The sequence below is a fragment of the Drosophila montana genome, unplaced genomic scaffold (assembly GCF_035044405.1).
Source record: "Drosophila montana isolate Dmon_TW-CO22-7 unplaced genomic scaffold, ASM3504440v1 contig_3733_1, whole genome shotgun sequence".
NCBI classification, from domain to species: Eukaryota; Metazoa; Arthropoda; class Insecta; order Diptera; family Drosophilidae; genus Drosophila; species Drosophila montana.
The window spans coordinates 7106265-7132480 of record NW_026998620.1 but is presented as its reverse complement, the minus strand read 5'-3'; the positions used below and the strand labels follow the sequence as shown (position 1 = coordinate 7132480).

The following is a 26216-nucleotide window of genomic DNA, read 5'->3' as shown; positions in this document are numbered from 1 at the left end:
TGACCGTCGCGCCCAACAGGTCATTGGTAATGCACATATCACCTGTTAGCCATACATATGCATGCACAAATATTTTTTGTCTTTGTTTCGCTGTTGCCAAGCGAAGTGATTTCTGCCATTAGCTTTGTCGTAGACTTCGACTTTGGCTGTGTAAAACGGCCAGACGCCAACCTTACTCAACAGTGTATACTTATGCATATGTATGTATGTATGTATTGCATACATAAATGTATACACACTCATGCGTGCTTGCGTATATGGTAATTGGTTTCGCACAGCAACCACTGCGCTCCTCTTTGGTACCCCTCCCCACTAAGGTTGCACGCGCCAACGCGACGTCAGTTGAGAAGCTCGCATCCGGCGGCCTGGAAAGTTTTATGCATATCTGATTGGTGGGCTGACTCTCAATTTTGCACCCACCTAAATCAAATTCAATTGTTATTAATTCATCCAGGGGCATGGGTGGCTCGTGCACTCAGGCACTTATTTCACAGATCTTCAATCCTTGTACAGATCATGATTGAAAATAAATTTTTAAATTTTAATACCTTTACTTTTTTTTCAATCGAAATTTAATATAAAAAGTTTCACACATTACGTTTGTTTGCTAATTTTCACGCCCCCTCCCCACGACGCTGCTGATCAAATGATAAGCGTATTTTGATGATATTCACGTGCCGCTGAATAATTTGGGCATTAAAAATGGACAACAAAAAACCGCTATACGAATGAAAAGCACTGTAAGCATATACATATGTATGTACATATAAAGCCATTTCGAAATTGCTTGATAAGCAAACGCCTAAAATGGGCAGCTACAGCAAAAAATAAATAAATAAAAAATACAACACCGATAAGCCCAAAAATGTACAAAGTTGTTGCGATTACGCTGTGTTTGTGTACTCCTACATTTTTGAAATTTTCATGTAAAAACAGTTAGAAATCGATCAACAGTTTGCAAGCAACTGGTTTGACGAGCTAAGCCTTGCATTCATATTTACATCTGCACATTTTCGTTCACACAATCTGGGGGTGAATTGTTGTTTGTCGGCTTTGCCGGTTTTTGCGCCAGCTGCAACAATAAATAGCATAATTGAAGTTATTTTTAGACACCCACTGCATCCGCCTCCGCCTCCGCCTCCGCCTGCAGCAGTCAATTGTCTTGAGCATTTCAAATACTTGTAGGGTATTTTTCAACAGATTGATTATTCAAATTAAAAACTGTTGCCCGCTGACCATATTCAGGTAACCGTACAACGAAATATTCCCAGAATAATCTGGTAAACAACAGCATAAAAAACAAATTTGGATTTTAGTTCAGCGTCCCAACTGTTGCTACGTGCCATTTGTCTCGCAGAACAGGCACCGGTTGTAAGGTGGCACCGTCGATGTTGTTTTCGTTTTTTGGTGGCCTCGCCGGGGCTTTGTTTGTTTTCATAATGCGGTGATGATATGGAGAAACAACAGCTATTGATTGAATCACGCCTGTCAGTTAATAGCGCTGGGATAAAGGTAGTGTCATAAAATGATAAGGTTCATAAAATTACAAGGTTTTATATTTATGTAGGGAACAAGATACAAACGCTAATAAAGAAACTCAAATGCATTTAAGATTTTAATGCGGAAACTGAACATCAACAGTTGCAAACCTCACACTTTGTAAGGCGGAAGTGGAATGCATGAACAAAACATCAATTTTATTTGAATTCAGAATAGGCTATTGTGTAATAATATAATAATTACCATTGTGCGAATAAACAACTATTGGCACTAAGATCAAGAATGTGTGTATTTAATTACACTTCACGTTCAATGGGATTTTGTCAATAAGTACGTGCATGAGTGCAATTGTTATTTATGTTAAGAGAATTAAAGTTAAATTGCTATTTTAAAAGTAGCGGATTGGGTTAAAATTCTGGTTTTGCTTACATTGACCATTTCCAATTGTAAATTAGCTTTCAATCAAATTTAAACAAAAGCGCCAAACTTGTTGTGCGATAACCGAATCGGTTATTTTTGTGAATCAAGTATGGCACTGGTTGCCAACATTACTCACAAAATAACTCGATCCATATCATCCGCTCCAAATGCATTTCATATCGATATACTGGATGGTTGGCAGCGCTACTTTAAAATTTACTTTGAATTATCATGTTGCGAAATCGCAAATAATAAATCATTAATAGTACAGAGCCGCATTTTCTAGTTGTCTAAAATAACCAATGCAGATGTATGTTGCCACTGATTTCTTGATAACCAAATTTTATCCACAACCTCCACTTATGCATGTGGTGGCTAATCGATATCATTCGATTATTGCAGCTGCTCGGCTAACTTCGACTTGAGAAACTAGGGTGTTAAATAAATATATTTTTATATATATTTATGTGATAAGAATTAAAGCCAGCTTACGACGCTGGCCAATTACAAAAAAATTCATACCGGCGACAAGCCGTATACGTGCTCCTACTGCCATATGCAGTTCAGGCAGCAGGGCTCGCTCATCAGCCACATAAGGACGCACACGAATCTCGCCAGCCAGCCAGCAAGATTTGAGCACTCGGCCATGCCAGCACATCTCGGACACGGTGCACAGCAGCTGACAAACGGTCTGTTGCCCAACAACCTGCACAACACAACACCCAACTTCCTCCAGCTGGATCACCATCCGCTGCTGCATTTCCTTGAAGGCAGCACAACAGTAAGCTCTTTGGTAGCCAGCAATGCGGCGGCGGCGGCGGCGTCTGCGGCATCAGCGGGAACAGCGGCGGCTCACCCAAAACCCGAACCCAGCCAGGCCGAGCAAAGTCCTCGGATAAGTGTGGGCAACATTAATATGTTAAGGAGCGATAATCCGGATCGACCGTTTGGCTGCAGCGTCTGTCGGCGCTTCTTCTCACAGCAGAGCACCCTGATTAACCACATTAAAACGCATACGGGCGAGAAGCCGTACAAGTGTAAGATCTGTGATGCTAGTTTCCGGCAGGTGGCCACGCTCAACAACCATATGAAGATCCACACCGGGGAGAAACCCTACAACTGTTCCTACTGCCCCAAGCAATTCCGGCAAAAGAGTACCCTACAAAACCATCTACGCATTCACAAGTGCTAGCTTGGTTCTGCCAGCATTACTGAATAGTGGAAGAAACACAGTTATACTAGATACAGCCGATACAGTTACAGATGCGATACATACACAATAACAAGCGCAATACATTTACATAAATTTAAATATACTCATATGTACTCAAACGGGTTATTTACCTGCTACGCAGAACGCAATTAAATATTAACAAAGCTCAACCGTAGCATGTCCAACATTTGTACATATGCATATGTTTGGGAGATATTTGAATTTAAACAAGTCTAAATTTGAAATGTACTCCCGTTATCGTGTTAAATGCTAAGTCGAATTTAATGTAAAGAAAATACAGTAAACGCTCTCTAAACGGCCTTGCCCTGTGCAAGTTTCTTGCTTCTAATTTTAGACTGTAGCATTTATCCTTCCATTTCCCAGCCGTGTAATATTCGAATCAACTCGTACTATCTTTAACCCATCATAAGCGTATCAAAATTCGTTTGACGTTCATCGATTTATGAAGCACGAACTGAAATAAAGGTCCTCATATGGATTTAGCGAAATTTTTTGTAAATGAGTTTATAACTGATCATTCAGCACAAAAAGTTTTACATTTAGAGATAGTTACTTTCTTTCACTGGAAAGTAACGCTCCCTGCTTAAAGTCAATTTAGTGGAATGTTAACATTTCAGGTCACATGGCTGACCCAAGCGATAACAGAAAATGTTATTTGCAGGTATTCTGTTAAATATTGGCTGGAGAGCTTAAACCATTTGCATTCATATAACTTCATTTATTGTAGTTTATCAGTTTTGATATAATTTAAATATATATATGATTTTATATTTATAAGTGTAGTATATGTATATAGATATATATATATATATTTTTCTATATATATTATGTATATATGTATGTATTTTTTTTTTGTAAAGCAGGAAGTTTTAGGATTCGCAAATGTTGCACCTTTGGTGCCACCAAATTTACAATTTTTGTTTTGTTTTTGTTATACATACAACACTTACATATTTACTTAAAATGAACACACATATTTAGCTATTTAATGTATACAATCATAATCGTAATAATATTCAGTTACTTTATGTCTTCCAAAAAGGCTCTAAAACTAATAGAAACAAGAAATATACGACTTACACATCTTTTAGCAAACACAAGTGAAGATACAGAAAAGGATAAAAACAAATACAAATAATTTTCGCTGCTGCTGCTATGCAATGGCACAAAAAAAAAAAATTCCGCGAAAGAAGTTCAAAATCAATCCACTGGCGACATTTGCCTAAGTGAAGCTATACTGATTATCAATGGCGCGTCCGCTGCACTCAGCTCCAGTTGCTCCACCGCTGCCGGGTGCACCACTATTGGATCCGGTGTCAGCGGCATGGCGTGTCGTCCCCACGCCCGGATGGGTTGCCTGCAGTGAAGCGTTCGATGCACGCAGGTGCGGCTGATCTAGAAAACCTTGACCTGCCGGTGGCGAATTGTGCACGGTCAGCGTTGTGGGATCCAAATGAAAGTAGACTTGCTCCGGAAAATAGACGTGTGTTGGCTCTTGTGGCAGTTCGATTTCGTTTGTCTTTAGGCGAACACTTAGATTCATGGTAATCACTTCGTTGCGCTGTAAATGGTTAAAAGCAGATCCCAATTAGGTTTCGTTGCAAAATTCAATTGTTTACTTTTTGGGTGAACAGGTTAAACATAAAGCATGCGACAATTGGTAACGCATTCAAACTAAACACAATGAACATGAAAGAAAAGATTTGTATTTCCCAAAAAGAACTACTAAACAAATAATTTTCAAATTAACATAAACTAAAACTTTTGAGATCAGTAACATTTCATTACCTAATTTCATTATTACTATGCTTGACTACTTAAAACAGTTAAATATCTTCCTTTTTTTTTTAATTTGTTTTTTCTATTTGTTTAGTCTCACTAATTAATGATATTATGTAGACGGACAACTGGATGAAAAAGAAGACATTTTACATAGTGTCGGAAATGTATAGATGTTTTCGGACAATTGTTGTATATTTTTACACATTCAATGGGCAGTTTTGAATATTAAATCGACATTTAATTTTTAATAATAAGTTTGAAGTCTAAACTGGAATACTACGCTGAGGTAGTTGCCTGGATTCTTGATTATGAAATGAGAAAGTTGCAAAATCAAATAAAGGAAAATAAAAACCATCACTGACACTGAATTGACTCCAAAATTTTGGCTATCTCACATGTCTCGGCGATGGATGTCCATTGCCATTGCCATTCGCATGGCCAGAGCTGCCGGCAGCGTTGCTCGCTCCAGCGGACGCATCGGCGCCCGGCTCATGCGCTGCGGCGGCAATTGTTGTTATGGGGGCTCCATCGTTCAGTCTACTAGTGTGATGCACCCAATCCGTGAGCGTCACATCGGATGTGCCGCCCGACTCGAGCGGTATGGGATTGTGTCGAAAATGTTCAAGCATCTCTTGTATGGTGGGGAACCAAAGATGTTGCACTCGGCACTGGCCCTTTTCGGAGATTGTCAGCCGCAGATGCTTGGCACGTCCTTGAAAATTGAATGTTAACACAAACTCGCCACGTCGTGTTTCGCTTTGGCGGACCAAAAAGTAACCATGGCCCGCTGCCTCCGATTGCAGGACCATGCGAGCGGCTTCAGCGCGCGGTAACGTGCCATGGAACCAGGGAAACTGACGCATCTCCGCTGTCAGATCGGCTACATTCACGTCGGATTCTGTTTCAACCAGCTCGGTGCCATCGAAATTACTGGAGGCTGACAAACGCTGTTCTCCCCGCTCGCCTCGCGATGGACGTGATGGTATTTCGGGTGGCGTGCTACTCAGCTCGATGCTAGCCTGAGAAATGGCATTCACATCATTGCCGGCAGGTGCATTCGCGTTACTATTACTCGACGAGATGGCGGCCAATGCGCTATCCGCTGACTGTGAGTTAACCAAATTTCCATTGGAACCGCCCAAGACAAGACCACCTTGCTGCTGATATTGAGGATTTTGTATACCTCCCAATGCACCACTGGGACCGCCTGTTGTTGGATTCGGATTGGTAGTCACCGGTGAGGTTTGCATGGCCACCGCAATGACATCAGAATTGAGCATCGGTTGCTGTGTTGGCGGTGTTCGCATGCAATAACGTATTGTGGCCAGCCAACTGCGCATTTCGTCAGCACTCGCTGCCTCAATAACGTACTCCATGTTGTTGTCGGCCTTGAGCACAAACGTGTTCAGGCGATCGGGCATCTCCAGGGTGGTTGTTTCGCGTGCCTCCGAAATGAGGAAGCAGAAGACGCCGCTGTGTGGCTTTGGTGCCTTAGGTGGCGTATAAAATTCAAGCATGTAACCGCCCACAGCCTTGACCAGCGCCAGGCGGCATTTCTCCCACTTTTGTGTGCCCGTCGTCTGGTCCAAGCTCTCGGCAGTCAAATTGTTGACAATGCCCTCCTTGCGGCACTCGACCACTATTTTAGCCAACTTCGTTTTGCTGCTCTGCTTGCTGCTACCCACGCCGTCCACATCGTCCGAGTTCTTGTGAAAGAACGCCTGCAAAAAGAAGAGCTTCTAAAATTAAACATTGATTTATCACCCCACCGAGCATCGTCCACTCGGAGTACGCTCACCTTGCCCTTGCGCAGTCCCTTGAAGGAGAGGCGCCGTAGCAGCGACTTGGGAAATAGTCTGGACACCTCGTGCTCCTCCGTATCGAAACCGCCACCGCCATCACCGCCGCCTTCACAAAACAGGGATCCAATGTCTGTCTTCAGATTACTGCGTCGTCGAAAGAACTCTGTATCGTAGTGCTCTGAGAAGTATTCGACAAACTTTACAGCAAAGCTGCGATGTGGTATGCTACGAGCCACCTCCGGTGGCAGATTGCCATTAATGTAGTTAATACACGCTTTGGCAAAGTCGCTAGCGGCCACTCGCGCATGACGATCGCAGAATTCCTCCCAGCTAGTCCCGCCGTATGTAAAGGTTGTGCTGCCCAATGCATTGCCAGTGCCCATTGGCGCTGGTATCAAATCGCTACCACCGGCGGCACCCAGACTTGTGGTCGGTCCAATGTAGCCGCCGGCGCTGAAAGCGTTCGAATTGGCAGCTGCGCTGTTTCCACCCATGTGGCCAAAGGTCTGCTGTTGTCTGTGTGGGTGGTGGCGCGGCTCCGGCCCGCTATTCCCGTTTATATTCAGTTTGGCGCAAGAGTTACCCAGTTGAAATCCGTGGTGCTGCAATAAAAATGAATTCTCGGTTTAATAAATCTCCCGTTGTAGGTAAGAAAACTGCTAATTTCTTTCAAAACATGGATTAAAAGAAATTGTAATATATGTATTTACTTACACATTAGCCCCAAAGATTTTGCTTATCAATTGTTTAATATCAAATGATGTGGTTAATTGTATGAAAACAGACAAAATAGAATCTCTCACTGAGATATGCTCCAAAAACTATATGGGAGTCGTCTTCTAATAAGAATTCATACTATTGCTTTTGTTAAACATTTAAATTGAAGTAAGTAAAACGAGGCTCTAACGGCAATCAATATCTAAATTGTTTTAATTAAAAGATATATTTATCTTCAAATCGCGATACCATTCTGAAAATTCTTTGGTGGGTTTATATATTACGCTTCGGGGCCCTTTGATCAAGTTCCCACTGGGTACTTATGAACAAACTCCTGAAATGTGCAACGTTACTCATTTCGCGTTTACGTTGCTCATTTTGCGTGTATGTTGCGTGTTTGTTTTTACGTGCTCGGTTTGTAGTAAATGGGACTTTTCGTAAAGCGTAGGCGTATTACGTTCTACACACATACATATGAAATATGTAGTATGCGTGTTGGTGTGTGATGTCTGCTGTTTTGTTTTTGTTTTGCAAATTTGATGATAAGCTGGAGTCAGCGGATTCAAAGAAAACACAATTTTAATGTCATTTATAATATTTCTTGCCACTTTGTGATTGAAATGCAACTTGTTTTACGCTCAGCGTGTGTATGTGTGCGTAGCACACCTACACATTCGTTCTCGGCGTTAAATTTTTTGTAGTGATTCAACTTACATTTGCCCGTTGTTTATGTAGCTATTAACAGGCGAACACAATAACTATAAAATGAGGTATTTCACTTATTTTTTTGTTGCACTTATTCACTATTTCTCCTACTATAATTTTATTTTCCAGAAGAAAAACACAACGCAATATAATCGTCTATCGTCCAGACACCACCAATATTATCAATCGTTATTTATAAATTTATCGGTACACCTCCATTACGCCCTAATTATCGAATAAGTCGATTAGTCGAATATTTGGTGTTTAGTATTTCGTGTTTTAAGCGCTATTTTGAATTTGCGTTTAATAGATACTAAACTGTTGCTTTCGGGCAGGGATATAATTAGATCTGATGTTTATTTCATTCAAATGTCTTACAAAAATCATAACTTTTATTCCCAATATTGTTTGATTTCAATAAATAGATTATCACGATTTCACCCTATCTGACAACAAATAGGGAATTACAGCCGCAGTAGTCAGACCTTGAATGTCCCAGTATTTAAGTAAACACATTAATTTAAATAGTTTATGTTCAAATCTCACATTTTTATTGTTTCTATATGTTTCGAAATTGCATTTACTTACAATTAAAATGTAACTACTATGCATATATTTATATTTATGTATTATTGTTAGTTTTGCTTGATCGTTATAAATAATTAAAATTCTCGAAACTTAATCTGTGAAACACCCGAGTGCAACATTTTTTTGTTTCTTTGTTTTTCTCCTTTTAATATTTATTGTTTAAAACGAACACATGCATTTTGGCAAATTATCATTTATGTATGTATGTGTGAAAATTCGAATGCAGAAAATGGAAATGGAAATGGGGACGCAAATGTGTTTGTTGAAAGAACACCGAAATGTGAATATAAAATGCGGCGCACTTACTAACTATTATTTGTGATTGTGATATTAAAATTAAGTATTTACAGAAATTGTCATACAGTTTGATAATTGATTCGAATTTGAAATTTGGTGAACTTTATGCTTGTTTATCATGTGATTGGAAATGTTGAAAATGCATTAAATCTAAATGAACAAAATCAAATCTCAACAGTAGTGGCTAAATGAAAAAAAACTATTATACTAAACCCTTACTAAAGTATATGCAGGTTAGTATGTAAGTAAGAATGCAGCTTGAGTCTGTATGAGATTGAAGCGCATCTGAAATCATTCTTTCTTATGCATCAAATTGAATATTACGGCCAGCATAAACTGTTTCTAATTTTTGCTTTGCGTAGCGTAAAGCCAAATTACATTAACATATACATACATGTACATTTGTGTGGTTTTCAAAAAAACTTTCCCACTTATACTAAAACTACGTACATTTATTATTCGGTTTTGCTGTTACTTCACTAAAAAGTGGATCACCTAACTTAAAATAACCTTGATACGTATAAGTAAACCATACGTATGTTATCGAGAGAGAATTCATTTTCTGTTTTCTGTTTCCCTTTTCGATTTTTTCTCGTGTTTGTTTTTAGTTTTTTAAGTTTTTCATTAATTCTGATTTAAGATAGAGTACACTCAGACTTCCAATTGTTTTGATGGTGGATGCGCTATAAACGGTTCGCTCCACATGCGTCGCAGATCGCCCTACGGGAGACATAATAGTTAGAGCATATTTAATACGTATTAGGACGGCTTATACATACCTTTAAATAGGCCATCAGCAGCAGTGGCAATAACGTGAACGGCACCAAATAGAGTAAGGCGGGTTGTGCGGCCTTAAAGACCTCCGAACTGACCGTTGCCGTTAACAGACCGAGGAAATAACTAAAGAAGACCGAGTACTTAATTGAAAAACCTTTCACTTGCATCAACACTTGCGTCCCACTTACCCCAATAAGGAACAATGAAAATATGTCAACCTGGAGCCAACACCCCTTGGCGGTGATAGTGTTGGGTCCGATGTAAAGCCCTGTGACTTTTTATAGGCATCATAACGTAGCACAAAGCACAACAGTAGACCTGGCATAACCACATCGCCCAGGCCGAGCATCGAGAAATGACCCGTGTTGTGAATGCTGGGGAAAACCAGTTTGCCCGGTAAGTTTAGCTTCGGTGTGTCCCGCACAATGCCGCCCAAATTCAATTTGCGCGCCACAATGCCAACGGGATTCTCGGCGGGTCGTGTGGCCACCTTGACCATCACATTTGTGCTAAATATGTACGATGAAAGGAATACCCAAAAAACGTCATAGATCAGCAGACCGGTTAACAGCAGCGTCGACACCTTCAAGCTGGGCAATCGCACGAACGCAATAAAGGCGACACACAGACCCATGCCCATGGCTAAAATGAATAGATAGTTAAGTACATTTAAACACAAATTCCAGATGCTGAAATTATGTTTACCATCCATAAGCAGCCAGTGCCCAGTAAGCACCCAAACGCACACAATTGAGACGGAGAGTGTAAAGCTAAATAGCTCCGCTGCCGTAAAACGTCCACAGATGCCAAAGGAGAAGCGTTTACCATCCGAGCAGGGGCGTATTATATACTGGCACATGGGCAAGAGCAGAAATGCCAGCGCCACAGTGGCAATAACTGTGAATATACGGATAATGTGAGCAGGTGGGCACATAAAAAACAACATGTTCCACTTACTGGCTGTACACACGGCAAAGAGCAGCTGCATTGAGTCAAAAAAGAAGAACATGATGAGCAGCGATATGGAAGCACCCAGTGGCAAGCACAGCGCATGCATCGTATCCAACGTGGCAAACTTATCCGCTGCAACAGAGTGGAGGTAATCAAGCTATATTATTAACAATTTTCTTTACGCTAATTAAAAAGGTTAAACCCAAACCAATTTAATGCTACTTAAATGTTCCTTGAACTTGAAATTTAATTGTTTTTAGGGAAATTTGAACGATTTTTCATATAAGAGCTATATTATAAAGTAAATTAAGCGAAGTATCTATAAAAAATGTTGTCAAAATATCAGATAATCGGTCAAGTTCAGAGCAACGGCTAAAATATAGTACGTTCGGACAAAAGAATATCTTTATAATAGTTTTATATAAATGATATATATTTACAAAAAAACAAAACACTTTTCCCTACAATAACTAATTTGTCGACCGATTATTACTATAGATATTTATGATATAGTAGCATGGTTGGGAAACGGTTAATATATATATTGAAAAAATATAAAATTTCTTCCTATAGTAATAAAATTATCAACCGACCTATATGATATAGAGATCCGATAAGTACGGAGCATGTGGACGGGTTTGTAGTGACGGGGTTGACTTACTTGGATCCTTCTCGACGTGGTCGCCGGTTAGCAGATTCGTCATAGATTCATTGCGTTTCTTTTGCTCTCGCTCCCGCGCTTCCTGCTCAATGTTGAGACTGCGAAAGCTGCCATAGACAATCAGCAGCATTGATATTAGGCAGGTGGATACGCGAGAGGAGTCCATCACGCTCGATACAGTCCAATGCAGTTCGCGATATTCAGAGCCAGCTCCTGCCGCTGCTGCTGCTGCCGCTGCTCCGCCCAAGCTGCCGCCGCCGACACTGCCGCCGCCAACGCCACCGCCAACAGTTTGCGCGCCGGCGCTGCCGTGCGACATGCTCGGTCAATGATAAGCGAGAAGGTGGCCGCTGCCGCTGCGCAGGAGACACGCGGGTTGAATCGGGACCAGTATTGAGTATTCGGTAATCAGTATCAATTGTTATCAGTGCGTGCAGCTGCCCCTGCTGTCAGTGCTGCCTTGCTGCGTTGCTGCTTATCTCCGTCAACTGCTGCTGCTGCTGCTAGGTTGTTGTCTCTGCGACGCTGCTGGCTGCAATGAAACTGAAATTTGTTTTGGTTTATTGGGATAGTGATAAGCTTGCGGTGCGGTCTGCTCGAGACCTGCTTTGGTAAACCCCAAATATTGTTCGCTGTTATTCTTGTTATTTTTCCTTGTTTGCGTTCATCTATTTGCCTTTGTTTCTGGTAGAACTTTAAACAGCTGCCCTGCGACAGTAGTTGTACACACACACACGCACAAACACACACACACACTCAATCAAAAAACAAACAACAAATTTTATGATTTATGCTGAGTACACGCTTGAAAGACCTTTAAGTCCCAAAGTTTAACAGAAAGGTTAACTTTCATGCTGGCTCAAGATTTACACCCTACTACAAAAGCGGAACAGAGCAAAGCCAGTGTGTGAAAATAAAAACGGGTCTCAGCACAAAAAAGAAGGCCATAAAAAGTAGCTAGAATAAATTATAAAAGTATTACCTAGTTTCTGTTATGCTTTGCCCACTTGCGGTTGTTGTTGTTGTAGTCTATTGTTATCATTGCAACAAATTCTATGGCATATTTACACATGCCCCCCCCTCACCACACCTCCTGCTGTTTAGATACCCATTGTATTAGAAAGGCTCATAGGGTATGCATGATGAGAGATCTTAATTATATTATGCTTGGATGAGTGAACATGTAAATTGTATTTTAATATGTTTAACTTTTTTAACTTTCAAAAACTCAAATTTTGAAGCCAACAAATACCAACATTGCAGACAGGTATATTTGTTTATTGTATACTGATTGAAAGCTTAATTAAGAAGAAGAAAACAATCAAGGATGCGAATAGTATAATCATGCACAATCTGAAGAACGATTTGTTCAAATTTCTCTATGCCAAATTCGTAATGCACGCATAGCATACTTTTAAGCATATGAGTACAACTAAAAAAAACAGGGTATATCATGGTCTAGCAAGATATGACATGTAATTGCGTCTGCTGCTGTTGTTGGGTTGTTGCACTTCTGCTATGTTAACGTTATGTTACTGTTAATGTCGTGTGCAGCAAGCTGTTAATGATAATCAAGCAGTTCGTTAATAGAGAAATGAAGCACTAAACAAAAGCGAAACAATTGCCAACAACTTCCTAGTTGCCTCTTATTGTTGATGTTGCCGCATGTTGTCGTTGCGCGCTCTATATTATGTGCATTGTTCGAAATGCAAAGTGTTACATGCTGTCTGTGTGCATGGGAGAGTGTGTGTGTGTGTGTGTGTGTGGCTTGCAAATGATTGAAATATCTGAATGTGTGTCCCCCTTTTCAATGCAACAATTTAACAGTTCCCACACGTTGCACGCTTGTTAAAGTTGTCAGAGCGAGGCAACGGTCAGACAGTCAGATAATTAGATGCAATCTTCTGGTGGGTCAGAATGGGGCTAATTAGAATTAAATTATATGGCAGACAGGCAGAAGAGTAAAGTGTGGGCATACACACATACTCCAATGGAGGCAATCATTAATTAATTAACGCAAATTAAGAAGCCACACACAAACACTCAACACTCAAACACACGCAGAAAGAGTTCACTTTCTAATTTAAAACTCGCCCAATTTTAATATAAAGTACAAAGTAATTGGTCAGCCGTGGCCGCAACTATAAACTGCCCACATCGAAGGTGAAAGTGAAATTTACTTATGAGGCACGCTCAAACGCAGAGCGGAAAACCCAAAAGCAATGTACACAGTGTGGGCCAAATAATTAGGAACACTATTTTTTTTATTAAAGCTTTCTGTCCACATAGTTTATTTTTGTTTTATTTTTATCAATTTATAACTTGCATGTTAATCAACACAGCTATCTTTAATGATATTTGCCTTACACAAACATTAAGTTTAAATAAAAAAAAAAAATATCACTAATTATATGGTCATCACTTAATACATATACATGTGCATATATGTTTTTCTTTTACATACATATGTACATATATGTATGCAATGCAAGTTGCTGAGTTTTGCTGTTTGGCTTTTATACTACTTCAATGTATTGTTTTTTAGCCAATACACACACACACACATGCACGCAAAGCATAACAACAACACGGCTTAAAGCGAGAAGTGGCCCCGCAACTGGCTTCAAATGCAACACTTGTGAAATTTTATATGTACAACATCAAATACCGTAACAACAACAAACCTTAAAGCGCAGGCAAAGCTTATACGTTTTTCTCGTATACAAAATGCTTAGACTTCACTTGAACGGCTGCCGCACCGCTCCACTGCGTAACAAAATTACAAGACACACACACACACACACACAAACACAAACACTCACTGTGGGGGCATGTGTATATTGATGGCTGGGATAGGGGCGGGGGGTATCAGGGTGCAGGTCTTTAATTACTTAAAACTTAGAGGCAAGCGGCAGCAGCAGCCTGTTTCGAATTCAGTGCACCTCGATGTGGTGTACAGTATTTGTGGCACCAATGGGTGGGTGGGGGCGGCTGTGAGCGGACGCCTGTTTGGGGTATTGCTTTTGCTTACTTTGCCCTGTGCTTCACATTTACATTCGCGTTTGGCTGTGTATTTTGTTTTCCTTTTGTACCGATATTCTTTTGATTTGGTGGAAAAGCCACAGCAGCTACATAATTTGCGTACGCATTTTGAATTTTTGTGAAATAGCTGCAGGGTAATGCACAATTCACTGATTATTCAATTGCAGATTTGTAACTAATAATGCATTTTTTCACTATTTCTCTCTGCACTCTTTTACTGTTTTTTTTCTGTAAGAAAAACAACGAACTGCGAGTGTGACCCAACACCGCGAAGCCATAAATGTTCCCAATTCTTTAACGATATTTGTGTATCGATTATAGTAAACAATTTGATTTTGTGCAATCATCGATATATTCAACAATGTACGGCCAATTATTAAATAGGGGCTTGCCATATTTTTTACCTCATCAAAACGTGGAATCATTCTAAAATTATCGTATTAAAAGTGTATAAATGTTTAAAGCAGTGTTGTACAATGTTCAAAACGAGTTGTTCAATCGATAACGATTTTACATATTCAAGCGATAAGTGGATTATCAATAATATTATAAACGGCCACACTGATTCAGACGCGATTGAGAGAGCGCCGCTGCTGCTTCGATGTACAAATAAAAATTTAAATTATTGCTAAATGCAACGCGCTTAACGGAAATAAAACGGATTTTAATGATTTAAACTAAAAGTGTTTTTAACCGATTTCGAAAAATCGGGCGCCAACCGAATTGTTTTAAAAAGTGTGCAAGTGCAACGAGTAGAGAAATTGCATTAAAGGCTGCAAGGGGCAAACGCAGCTTCTCAGTTTCATACGGCAGGAAGTCAACGGTGGTGAAAAAGCCGTCAAAGTAAACGCAAACTGTGCGAAAAAATTAAATTAAAGCCATAAAATGGGTCTCAACGGGTGCTGTTCGTGTGTCAAATATTTGATGGTCCTTATAAACATCTTATTTTGGGTAGGTATGCAAGAAGACAGCAACAACACTGAAAACAACAACACAACCATAGAATCAGCCAGCTCACTAATACAAACAGCAACTGGAACACATCAATAGAAACTTGCATGGCGCGTTTTTCAGTGTATGCGTGCGCGTTCCCTACGCCGATGCCTTTGCTTGCGCGCACGCTCTCAACTGCTGCTGCTCACACCCTACTTCAAAAAACAATAGAAGTTCCGCTGTGGGTGGAGATTATGCGACACACACCCACACGCGCACACACGCACACGGCAGATAGACAGGCAGCGAAAGCATCGCGCTCTTTTTTGCCCCCTCCTTTGTGCTGCTCCCACACATTGAGTTGTGTTGTTTTTCTTGTTTTCTTGTTGGCCTTTTCCTGTTGGTTTTTTATTTTTATATGCGTGCCTTGTTGTTAAGATTGAGTTCTGCTTCTTGCTACACCTCGTTTTCTTCTCTTCTTATCAACAAAAAAAAATGAAGCAACTGCTCATTCATTGCTTTGACGCCCGTGTATGTATCTGTATACACACTCACATGTACATTTGTTGTGTATGGGCAGGACCTACATTTGGCGCCTTTCGGGTGCGCCACTCCCCACTAAAAGTTCTCTCTTTTCAACAGTTACTTCTCGTTGAAAGGGTTCAACGAATTGTGTGTATTTTTTTTTTTCGTTTTACGCAATTTACTATTTCCACATCGAGACGTCGCTTTAATTGTTATTTCCTTTCTGTTTGTGTTTTATGTTGTTCTTGCTTTTCGGGTAAAATTTTCATTTTCAATTTTGTTTTTAGTTTTTGTTATTTTGTTGTTGCTATTTCGATTTTTCCCTATAGTATTTATTAGTCAAATCTATTTTCGAACAAACCAACAAAAACGTTTTGCTTTCGTTCCGTGTGGATGTTGATTTTTCTCTTGGTGTTGCTTCAGCCATTGGTAGGAGGTGGGAGAATCTTCTTGTTGGCCACAGTGGTGAAATTTATTCATTAATGCATGCACATAACACTCGTGTACGCTTTATAAAATTTAAAAAAAATATATATGTATAAATTTATAAATATATATAAATATAAATACTTTCAGAAATTGACAAATTTAAGTTATCAGATATTACATTTACATGTATCTTTCATCTTTTTTTTGTCTAAATATAAATGAATATAACCATACTATGTTTTGTACAGTTATATATCTTTAATCTTACTTAACGTTAAACATCAATATTATCGTTAAGATTTGTTGAATGTGATTCTAGTTTAAATATCGATTTTGGATGGATTTGAGATCAACGTTTCGTACACATCTTTCCAATAGAAAGCCTTTATCTCATATTCGCAATTTAATGAATATTTTTGAGTGAATATTGCTGGATTTTATAAGAAAAGATTAGCTGTTTTAGACTTTGGCCTTGGCGGACTTTTCGAGAGAGATGCCCATTTATGATTTAGAGAATTAAATATGTTTAATAACAGTTGGAGTAAATCCGAATTATATAGATTTTGCTTGCATTGGCGGCATTTTTTATTTTAGTTTTTCCATGCATATTTGCAACACTGTGACATAGTTTTCCATAGCATTTCCATTTTCATCAACATCGCTGCGGGGCTGCGTGATCGTGATCAAGCGCCACGATTTCAGTTGACGCTAATGCTCTGACGTTCCATTGATACTGCGCGACCGATCGACCGACCAACCGACCGACCGACTGACTGCCCGTCTGGCCGCCACAGATGCCGCCATTTAGTTAGAAGCTATGATCATCCGCTGTGTTGCTGGTGGACATCGCTTGCGTCTCTTGCCTGCCCGGCAATTAATTTAGATGATTTGCTCTCCTCCTTATTCTTTTTGCTCATAATTCATTGTGCTATTTTTCGCACAATTATTCATACGTTTGCTTGCATCATATAGAAAATTACGTGTGGCCAATTTGCGATAAATATTGCATAAGGAGGAAAGCTAACCGAGGACACTTATCCACGATTCTGCCTCTGAGCTTTTTGCCCCACAGTGATGTAGGTCATGTAAGGAGTTTGCACATTTTATTAAATATTTGACATACATTTTGCCTGCACGCGACATTTTGTCACTTTTGTATGCATCATGTACTTACATGCATGCGATCATGTGTGTGTGTGTGTGTGTGTGCATACATATGCAATAAATTTTCTGGCAATTACAACGTTTGTATTACAACTGTAAGTGTTTTGTTGTTTTTTCCTTCATTCAGACACTCACACTTACAAACTGGCCCCCAGAATGCACTTTGCTTTGGCCTATTTTTCAACGATTCTCTTGTTCTCTTGTCTTCGCGCAAACTCTGTCCGACTCTTCAACTCGCTCTTAAGGTGCCTAAGAGCGCAACTCGAAGACCACCCGCACGCAGAGCTGGGCTTATATTTGTGTACCGTAAGACCATTGATTGTGTATAAGATGGGTAGCAAAAAGTGTATCCGACTACATAAAGCATAAACATTCTTGTAATAGATATTCTGGTATATCATACGCAGAACAAGTTTGTCTTTTTATTTGAACGTCTTTTCCCATTTATACAATTTCTACAAATATCAATTTGGAGACACGGTTTTTAAGCCTAACTTTGGTTCAACTAACTGGTTCATTTTACCGCAGCTTAAAACCAAAGAAGTACAAATGTTTTCATTTGATGTAATGTAATAACGGCATTTTGGGATATTTTTGGGTAGTTTGTATACCCTACCAATGGATATGCGCATGTACAAGGTTAAAGTTAGAAAAGTACATTATTCTTTATATTAAGGAAAAAAATAAAGCTGTGTGTTCTGAAAGACCTTAAAACTGCACGACATATTTATGACAATATTGAGAAAATTACATTGTTTTCAAATATTTCTATTACAATTAAATTTTTTAAGTTGCAAACAGTAGCACTTTATTCAAAAGCGTTTAAAAAACAGCAAACTTTAAAAACGGTCTCAATAAAGCATATAATATTTTATTTAAGACGTTTTATGGTTTTTAAATGTATTATTCTCTTAACAATTCCAATGACTGAAAGCTTTCATTAAATACTAAATAGCAACAATTTGTCAAAGTATTAAAAACAAACGCAAATTTAGCTGTAAACAAAACAACATAGTATTAAATATATATTATAAGTTTTCCATATTTACGGTAGTTCATCTGTGGCATGACGAAACGAAATGTTGCATATCATTCGTATTTGTTTTTTGCACCAGACCATTGTTAGCGGAAAATTGTTATTTCCGTTAGGCAGGTGTTTCCGTTTCAGGTGTTCTTTGCTCTATAATCATAAATTTAGTAGAAGGTGTAATAAAAGTGAAAGCGAATGGGTACAGCTGAGAGATTGACGCATCTCTAACTACGCACTGGACTGCATTATGACTTATTTAATAGTCAAACATTTAAACATTTTAGCGGTTGAGTTATTGTGTGCTTTGCGATTGTTGCAGTATTCGTATGCCTCATATGTCACAATGCGGCAACATAGTGTGAGGCAAAGTGCAACATTGCAAATGCAGCTCAGCTCCAACCTGTTCCAGTGGCAACTTTAGTTTGCTTTTTTAAAAAAAAACTTTAATATTAATGTGTACAAAGTTGGGGCTAAAATGCAGATAAATGAAGCAAACACTGCCTTTGTGGAAATATCTTCTACTGTCTACATACATTTGTGCATATAAATATTTACAATTTATTATGTGAGCTCTGTAGATTCCCATTTAAAATACACAAATGCATACGTCGTGCATTCACTTAAAAACAATATACTGTATATTTGTACTTAAATTCCTTAAATGAATTCATTTTGATATCAGATCAAATCTAAGAACGTCTCCAATTTCCATAGAAATGTAACATTCATTTTATGTGAACGGCATTCATAACCATTAAGATAAAATAAATGGTGCTTTTATATTAACCCTAACTCTGTTCTAAGTAACGATGAATGATTTATCTCTCTTTACATTTATCTTCAAATATATAACGCATTAAGAGAGATTATTCTCACGCCAAAAATGTACTTTAAATACTTAATTTGTAAGATGTTAAACCAGGGATCGAGCAATGCCTGGTATAATGTTGGTATAATAAAGGGTATTTACTTATCGGCATGCCCGCATAGTGCATTTCCTAATAGTCTACAGATGAACATGACCACAGTTTCAGTGCCAATCGGAGAGAAATGAGTAACACAATATGCAAATTTATGTACATGTGCGAGTGCTTATTAGGAATGAATATAATCAGCTTGGAGCGTGGTATATAGTACACAAGTAATATGAGTACACAGCTGAACATATTAGCTGGCGTATTAAGAGATTCCCGTCGCCTTCTTGATAATCCCCCAGCCCGTAGATAAGGTTATGGCCTCTCATCGGCTTCGGGGCTTGGTTCAATGTCTTGGCAAATGTTGCCAAGTAAAAAACAAAACGAAACAAAACAAAACAAAACAGAAAAAAGGAAATAAAATGTGGCTCTTAATTTTATTAAAACGTAAACACAGACATTTGCACAAACAAATAAACAGGAACGTAGCGTCATGAAATGATGAAAAATATAAAATTTGGCTGTCTGCTGACATCATGAGTTACAAACGAACCATGTTTCATAATGCCCATGTCTTAATGGCTGGCGGGGGGTAATACGTTCAAATAGTTGGCACGACTTTTGCCTCCCGCTTTAATTGCCGCCCTCTCTAGTGGGGCGTGCCGCACAGTTATACACACACACACACACACACACATGTATGGCGTCATTGAAGCATTTCGATTGATGAGATTGAGCAAAACATGACGTTACTTCACTAAGTAAACTAATGAACGCATGACCTATTTAAAAAAAAAAAGAAGAAGAACGAAAGCTAATTATCCAATTTTGAATCTTTTGCATTCCTTTTACAGCTCATCGGCCTGACCATTGTGATCACCTCGCTGTGGATGCTAACGGATCCCACGTTTATGCTGTCGATGACACAATCGTATAATCATTATCATATAGCGCTCTATGTCTTCCTGGCCATTGGCATACTGATCACCCTGGGCGCATTCTTTGGCTGCTTGGGCGTATGTCGCGAGTCCCAGTGTCTGCTTGTCTCGGTAAGTGGAGCCCAGATTCGCAGATTGCATTGAAAATCTACCCACACATCCCACAACGTCTGCACTGGCTCGCCCACCAGCCTCTTGATTAAATTATTCCGACTGCATGCTTTAGCATATTTACACCCATATGCACTTACGCACAGATCTCATTCATTAATTGCCAATTCTTTGCAGTTCTTCTGTGTCATACTCATCGTGATGGTGGCGCAAATTGCAGCCGGTGCTTGGGCCTTCCACAACAAAGACAAACTGGATGACATTGTGCGTGCGGCGGTTAAATCATCTGTGCAGGAGGAGTACGGACAGTCGAGCATGAGTTCGCGCACCGTGACCTTTGATACGCTGCAAAAGAATGTAAATATTATCATAGGTATTACTTCATATCTCAACTGATTTACTTTATTTTCTGTTTGCAGTTGAAGTGCTGCGGCGCAGATGGACCCGGCGATTGGGCCACGAGTCGTTTTAATAATGTGGATCGCACCAATATAGTTGATATTGCCGTCTCTTCCATGAATGTGCTTTACAATATACCTGAATCGTGTTGCAAAGAGGATATCAAGGATAACGAGTGTGAAAAGTGGCGTATCTTAAAATTCGGAGGTCCCTTGAATACGTACATTTATCAGCAGGTAAAATCGAATGACAATGAGTGAGAATTTCATTTTGTTTTTTTTTTTTCGCTTGACAGCATTTGAAATAATCTGAGGAAAGATATGAACGGGAATCTTTCGGATTTCTCTATCCATCTAGGGCTTCAAAATATTAAATGACTAATTTGAAACATTCCAATAAAAACTCACATTTTGGCTATAAGCTTTATTTATAAACGAATATTACATGGCGAATATATTGTTTATTTGCCATCTCTTTATATTTTTTTTGTGGTATATATAAATATATCTTTAACCATTGACGGTTATCTGAGGTTTTTAAGCACCGTCAAGCGCTTGAGCATGAAAATTAATAATCCCTTTCGTTAATTGTTTTGCTTCTCAACGCTCAAGGCAATCAAAATTCTACGCCTGACACAAAAGACGATAAAAATGTATTAATTATTATTGATATTCCGCACGCACTTTTAATGTCTGTGCAGAAACTTCCTCTATAGAGGAATTCGTTTAATAAACAATCAATAAACATTTTTAATGAAAATGAGAAGCAGATACACACACACACACACACAGCGTGTGTTTATACACTGTCGTTCATAGTAATAATATTAGGTTTTTTAATTTCTGCTTTACAGGGCTGCGTTGATAAGCTGATTGAGATCATTTACGAGAATTGGGTTACCATATTTGCCATTACCGCCGCTGTGATACTGTTGGAGCTGCTGTCGCTGACCTTTGCCCTGAGCCTGTGCTGTGCGGTGAGGAATCAGCACTACAAGGCCTGAGAATTACAGAATTCCCATAGGGAAATAACGGACGATGAGAAGTACTAACAAACCAAATGTAAACTAAAGCATAAGCGTTACTAAAAACAACAACAATTGGTGCGAATGAAATGCATTTAGCACTGACAACAATAGCAACAACAACGGCAACAACAGCTGTAGCGGGCTACATTTGAAGGCTGTCAGTCCTTGCGAATACTTTAAAACACTTTTGTAGTACTTTAACAAACAACTGAGCAATTGTGGAAGATTTGAAATCGACAAAGAGTTAAAGAAATTGAAATGGCGCATGAGGTTGCAGTGACCTTAAAAGCCATTTAATAAATATACGCAATTAATGAAAGAAATAAGAAATTGAATGAACTTTATATGAACTTGATACGCAGCAACTTTTCTAAAATATTTCTACATAAACAAACAGAAAACAAATCACATTTTATATTAGCAACAAACATAACTCTATACACAGCAGTAAACACCTAAATATTAGAAAAGTCCGACCGCGTAAGGCAAAAAGTTTCAAATTAAAAAAAAAAATAAAAACGTTTTATGAATACATAAATATAGTAAGACACTCGTACTATATAGAAATCATACATTAGCAATTTAAGCACAACAGTAAAACTTATTTGCCAAAAACACGGAATTATAAATGCAATCATAGCTCTTTTTTTTTCAACCTTAATGTTCGTAAAACACTCTTGACTCGTACGCATTATTTGGTAAGAATCAATCTAATGAGCATTCCACAAGTGACAAATGATTAAATGCCCACACAGTTTAGTTCTGATTCGGCGTTGCCATCCAAAGATCCAAGCCCAAAAACTCTTATCATTTCTCTTGTGTGAAATCATGTGCTAAAGGAATAAGTAATTATTAAATGAAATTCGTTGAGCTTCGCGAAATTAAATGCCAAATATTTTATCTATTTACAAAATTTGTTTTTAACTCGAATGTTAACTGACAGCGCACTGTTAACTAATTAACATTTGTAGCCGATGTTGGCGCGCTGTAGTTCAAGCACTGTTGAATATGCTGTTAATTAGCAGCTCTCTGTACAATACCCTGCCATTTATTAAATACGCTCGAAACAACATTTACTCACACACACATACATTTACGCGCACACGAATACACATACTAATAAGTTTTCGAATCAAAATATTATTTATTATTAATTAATCAAAGTACAATTAATATGTAACTTAAACAAACATTAATGAAAGTACATCATGAATTTATTTTTACTAGCTGTACGAAACGTATTTTTTATATTTTGTATACTTATTACACTCGAAACCCCATATAAACTCATACAAATATACATGCATCTACACACACAGCCACATATATATATTCTTACATATACATACATATATATATATTCATATATATATATATATATATATATATATATATTTTAACCATGTATTTTTATTTCTCATACATGCGAAACTAAACGAATTTTGTATTTTTATTGTTGTTATATGAATTTTGTTGTTAGTTAAACGTAGCTGAGCGTCATACTTTGTACCCTTCACAACGTTTAAATAAATCAAATCTACAACCAATCCAATGACAAAATTAAATTAAATTTACATTACTTTACAAATAAACCTAAATAAATAAATATATATTTAAATTTACACATACAAAAAAAAAGTAAACATTTATTTACATTTTATAGTAGTTAAGCCAATTTTTGATTTAGTGAACTAAAAATGTTCGTGCAAATGGAGTTAAATTTGAAAAAATGTAGCCTAAGTGAACAATTTCACACACAACACAACATACATATATGTATAACAAATCCAAGTAACAAAATTAATGCGTTCAAATTGTAGCAAAACATTTTTATAAACAAATATATATAGAAATTTAATGAACCACTCAAGTAAAACGATTTAACACATAACATAAATGTCATAAAAACCTCAAGCTCATAAACCATTAAGAATCAAAATCAATACATCAAAATACATAAATCATATTGCATTAATCAAATTCGAATGCTGGCAATGTAAAGCCCATTTGGAATGTCTTCAGTCACAACCAAATATTGTTGCTTTATATCTGAGCACAAAATAGCAATGGAAGCAATATTTAGAAGTCCATAGAAATATGGATGCTCAAAAATCGCAATAAATTATTAAGTATAGATATTCACAGCCAGATGCATAATTGCAGAATTCAAAACATGAATATAATACATTCAAAAGAATGTATTTAAGCAGTGACATATTATTGATATTTCAAAACTAAATAAACATCTATTTAACAAATATTTGGAAGTGTCTTCTAATTCAATTCGAAGACGCAATGTAATTAAGCCTTTTCCTTTCTTAATAATTGATTGTATTGATTTTTTTGCATTAGTTCAGCCTGTGTTAGACGGTTCTTGTTGAATAAATACAGGTAAGTGTGTCCTGTCCAATTACCTTGTGTAGACATGTGGCTTATAGTTTCGCAAATGTGAGGAAAATAGTGAAGCTCGTCATTGATGAGTTGGGTGAAGACATTTTAATGAAATTTTAGACATCCCGCGACAAGCGCGACCTTCCCCTCCTCGCTAAAAGAAGAGCTTGAGACTGCTCTTAAAACATCGCCCCCGAGTCCGGTAGATCAGTTGAATAAACCTCATCCCAACTGAACAGAGGAATGTAGGTGCACGCACGTCAGGGATGGCATGACCAAGATATCTTTGATGGACGGACCATGTTGGCAAACAATGCTGAGTCTGATATTCCTACCAACAAATACCAGATGTAACCACCACAAACGGTTAGAGCCTTCATGGACGCACTGTCTACAATCAAAGATATTATGGTCATGCCATCGTAGACGTGCGGTCTCCTCATCCATTAATTCGCTACCAGAGCTGAATCTCGCTGTGCGCGCTAGTGGATTACCCCGGACTGAGGATTCTCGCAGCAAACCAGGTGCCGACAAACTAGTGTTAGCCAGCATCGCAACAGCTGCACAAAGCAGCAACCGAAGGAGCAGGAGCAACGAGATCCAAGAGAGCCAAGGCCGGTCGTCTTCCCAATGTTGTTTCGGGAAATCATTCCCGACAGGCCAAAAGCTTTTGTCCCCTCCGTCAAGCGGCCAAAGAGAACCCTTGGAGGGGGAGGGGGCATCACCCACCCTGTGCTGGTGGCCCTGATCCAAGCCTGCCACATCCTTAACACAAATGAACCCTTGACGTCTGGCCCAGAGTTCTGGAAAAGAACTGCCTCTGATAGCCTCTCATTAATTTTAATAAAAATGCCAAAACTATATTATTAAATGTTGATGTTTATTAAAATTGTTATCTTTCGACCAGTTTTCAATTGTTATTTTCTCTGTTATCTCTGTTATTGAGGAACAACATAATTAATCAGTTACAACTAAAACAATCAGATATATATGGAATTCCATTTGAATGGCAAACAAAATGACACCAAATCTAAACTAACAAGTTACGAGATTTCTAAGTTAAGTTCATTAACTTTTGGTTTTTGGTTTGAGAGTTGAGTATTTGGTTTGTCGCATGCTTTAAATTCCATATGCTTATGTTAATTAAAAGATTGACCACAAATATTATGAATATTTAACAATACAGAATTCTGTACGGATAAGACTCGCACATTTCTACATACATCCATATGTGTATTAGACAATTAAATACATTTTCTAGAATTGGTTTTCGATTAGTATTAGATATTAGATCATATGTATTATATATGTATGTATGTGTATGGGTCTCCTATTATAGTATCCGAATCACTAACCACGTTTGCTGCTGTTAAGTTTCATATCAATAAGTATTTTCTTCAATTAAAAGTTAATAGCATATCAAATATATAATAAATAATTTGAACAGTTGCCTCGGGTTTCCTTCTTCCTTGACGCATAATTGTAATTTCAATGGCTTATAATAGAAAATTATTATCATAATTTACATTTACTAGGTACTTTTTGATTCAATTTAGTTTCAACAAAATATGTAGTTAAATAATATCTTTAATCATCCAATATTAATCATGCTAAATATAGTTGCTAGACACAGTTAGGGGGCTGACTAGCTACGCTCTTACATCATAAAAATAGGTTAAGTCCTCGAATTAAATTTATCTTTGTAAGTAGTTTGATTTGGGAGTAGCTTAGTAGACATTTACACAAACCTAATTACTCTTGCTAAACATTCAGCTGCTAAAAACAATGACAATGTTTGGCTTTAGCCTAAAGTTGATCAATTCTTTAATTAATGAATTAAGTTTTAAGCGTTTCAATTATTTAGTATATTACTAGTTAG

General features: G+C 38.1%; 4 protein-coding genes and 1 long non-coding RNA gene across 10 annotated transcripts; 3 read left to right on the top strand and 2 right to left on the bottom strand.

The window, feature by feature from the left end:
• Positions 1–347: 347 nt before the first annotated feature.
• Positions 348–5540, top strand: LOC135435920 (uncharacterized). The gene is made up of 2 exons (XR_010437455.1): positions 348–740; positions 5028–5540. It is a non-coding gene; the product is annotated as an uncharacterized LOC135435920 (long non-coding RNA).
• Positions 2330–3449, top strand: LOC135435919 (adult enhancer factor 1-like). Its single transcript, XM_064693192.1, has one exon. It carries the CDS (start codon positions 2477–2479, stop codon positions 3110–3112), a length of 636 nt encoding a protein of 211 aa, XP_064549262.1. The 5' UTR covers positions 2330–2476; the 3' UTR covers positions 3113–3449.
• Lnk (SH2B adapter-like protein Lnk) lies at positions 3852–8324 on the bottom strand. Of its 5 annotated transcripts, none has more exons than XM_064693185.1 (4): positions 8170–8324; positions 6735–7340; positions 5332–6675; positions 3852–4715 (listed from the first exon to the last, which is right to left on the bottom strand). In XM_064693185.1, exons 2-4 carry the CDS (start codon positions 7230–7232, stop codon positions 4377–4379), a joined length of 2181 nt encoding a protein of 726 aa, XP_064549255.1. In that variant the 5' UTR covers positions 7233–7340; positions 8170–8324; the 3' UTR covers positions 3852–4376. The 5 variants fall into 5 exon arrangements, with proteins under 5 accessions (XP_064549255.1, XP_064549257.1, XP_064549256.1 ...); XM_064693187.1 differs by having other exon boundaries at positions 5332–6657; XM_064693186.1 differs by lacking the exon at positions 8170–8324 and adding an exon at positions 7453–7570.
• A 1318-nt stretch (positions 8325–9642) lies between these two features.
• SppL (signal peptide peptidase-like protein) lies at positions 9643–14724 on the bottom strand. Of its 2 annotated transcripts, none has more exons than XM_064693190.1 (7): positions 14466–14724; positions 11435–11977; positions 10780–10905; positions 10528–10719; positions 10011–10464; positions 9825–9945; positions 9643–9765 (listed from the first exon to the last, which is right to left on the bottom strand). In XM_064693190.1, the coding sequence occupies exons 2-7, from the start codon at positions 11751–11753 to the stop codon at positions 9697–9699; spliced, it is 1281 nt and encodes a 426-aa protein (XP_064549260.1). In that variant the 5' UTR covers positions 11754–11977; positions 14466–14724; the 3' UTR covers positions 9643–9696. The 2 variants fall into 2 exon arrangements, with proteins under 2 accessions (XP_064549260.1, XP_064549261.1); XM_064693191.1 differs by having other exon boundaries at positions 11435–11966.
• A 317-nt stretch (positions 14725–15041) lies between these two features.
• Tsp96F (Tetraspanin 96F) lies at positions 15042–24206 on the top strand. Its single transcript, XM_064694039.1, has 5 exons — positions 15042–15427; positions 20326–20520; positions 20698–20877; positions 20940–21155; positions 21773–24206. Exons 1-5 carry the CDS (start codon positions 15362–15364, stop codon positions 21920–21922), a joined length of 807 nt encoding a protein of 268 aa, XP_064550109.1. The 5' UTR covers positions 15042–15361; the 3' UTR covers positions 21923–24206.
• Positions 24207–26216: the final 2010 nt, after the last annotated feature.

Coding starts and splice junctions, on each gene's coding strand:
- SppL (XM_064693190.1), bottom strand. CDS start 11,753: ATGTCGCACGGCAGCGCCGGCGCGCAAACTGTTGGCGGTGGCGTTGGC. Junction 10,720..10,779: donor CTTTGCCGTGTGTACAGCCA/GTAAGTGGAACA, acceptor GTATATTCACAG/TTATTGCCACTGTGGCGCTG. Junction 9,946..10,010: donor TTTCATTGTTCCTTATTGGG/GTAAGTGGGACG, acceptor GGTCTTCTTTAG/TTATTTCCTCGGTCTGTTAA.
- Tsp96F (XM_064694039.1), top strand. CDS start 15,362: ATGGGTCTCAACGGGTGCTGTTCGTGTGTCAAATATTTGATGGTCCTT. Junction 15,428..20,325: donor TTATAAACATCTTATTTTGG/GTAGGTATGCAA, acceptor TTCCTTTTACAG/CTCATCGGCCTGACCATTGT. Junction 20,521..20,697: donor CCCAGTGTCTGCTTGTCTCG/GTAAGTGGAGCC, acceptor AATTCTTTGCAG/TTCTTCTGTGTCATACTCAT.
- LOC135435919 (XM_064693192.1), top strand. CDS start 2,477: ATGCAGTTCAGGCAGCAGGGCTCGCTCATCAGCCACATAAGGACGCAC.
- Lnk (XM_064693185.1), bottom strand. CDS start 7,232: ATGGGTGGAAACAGCGCAGCTGCCAATTCGAACGCTTTCAGCGCCGGC. Junction 6,676..6,734: donor AGGGACTGCGCAAGGGCAAG/GTGAGCGTACTC, acceptor GTTTAATTTTAG/AAGCTCTTCTTTTTGCAGGC. Junction 4,716..5,331: donor GACATCCATCGCCGAGACAT/GTGAGATAGCCA, acceptor AACCATTTACAG/CGCAACGAAGTGATTACCAT.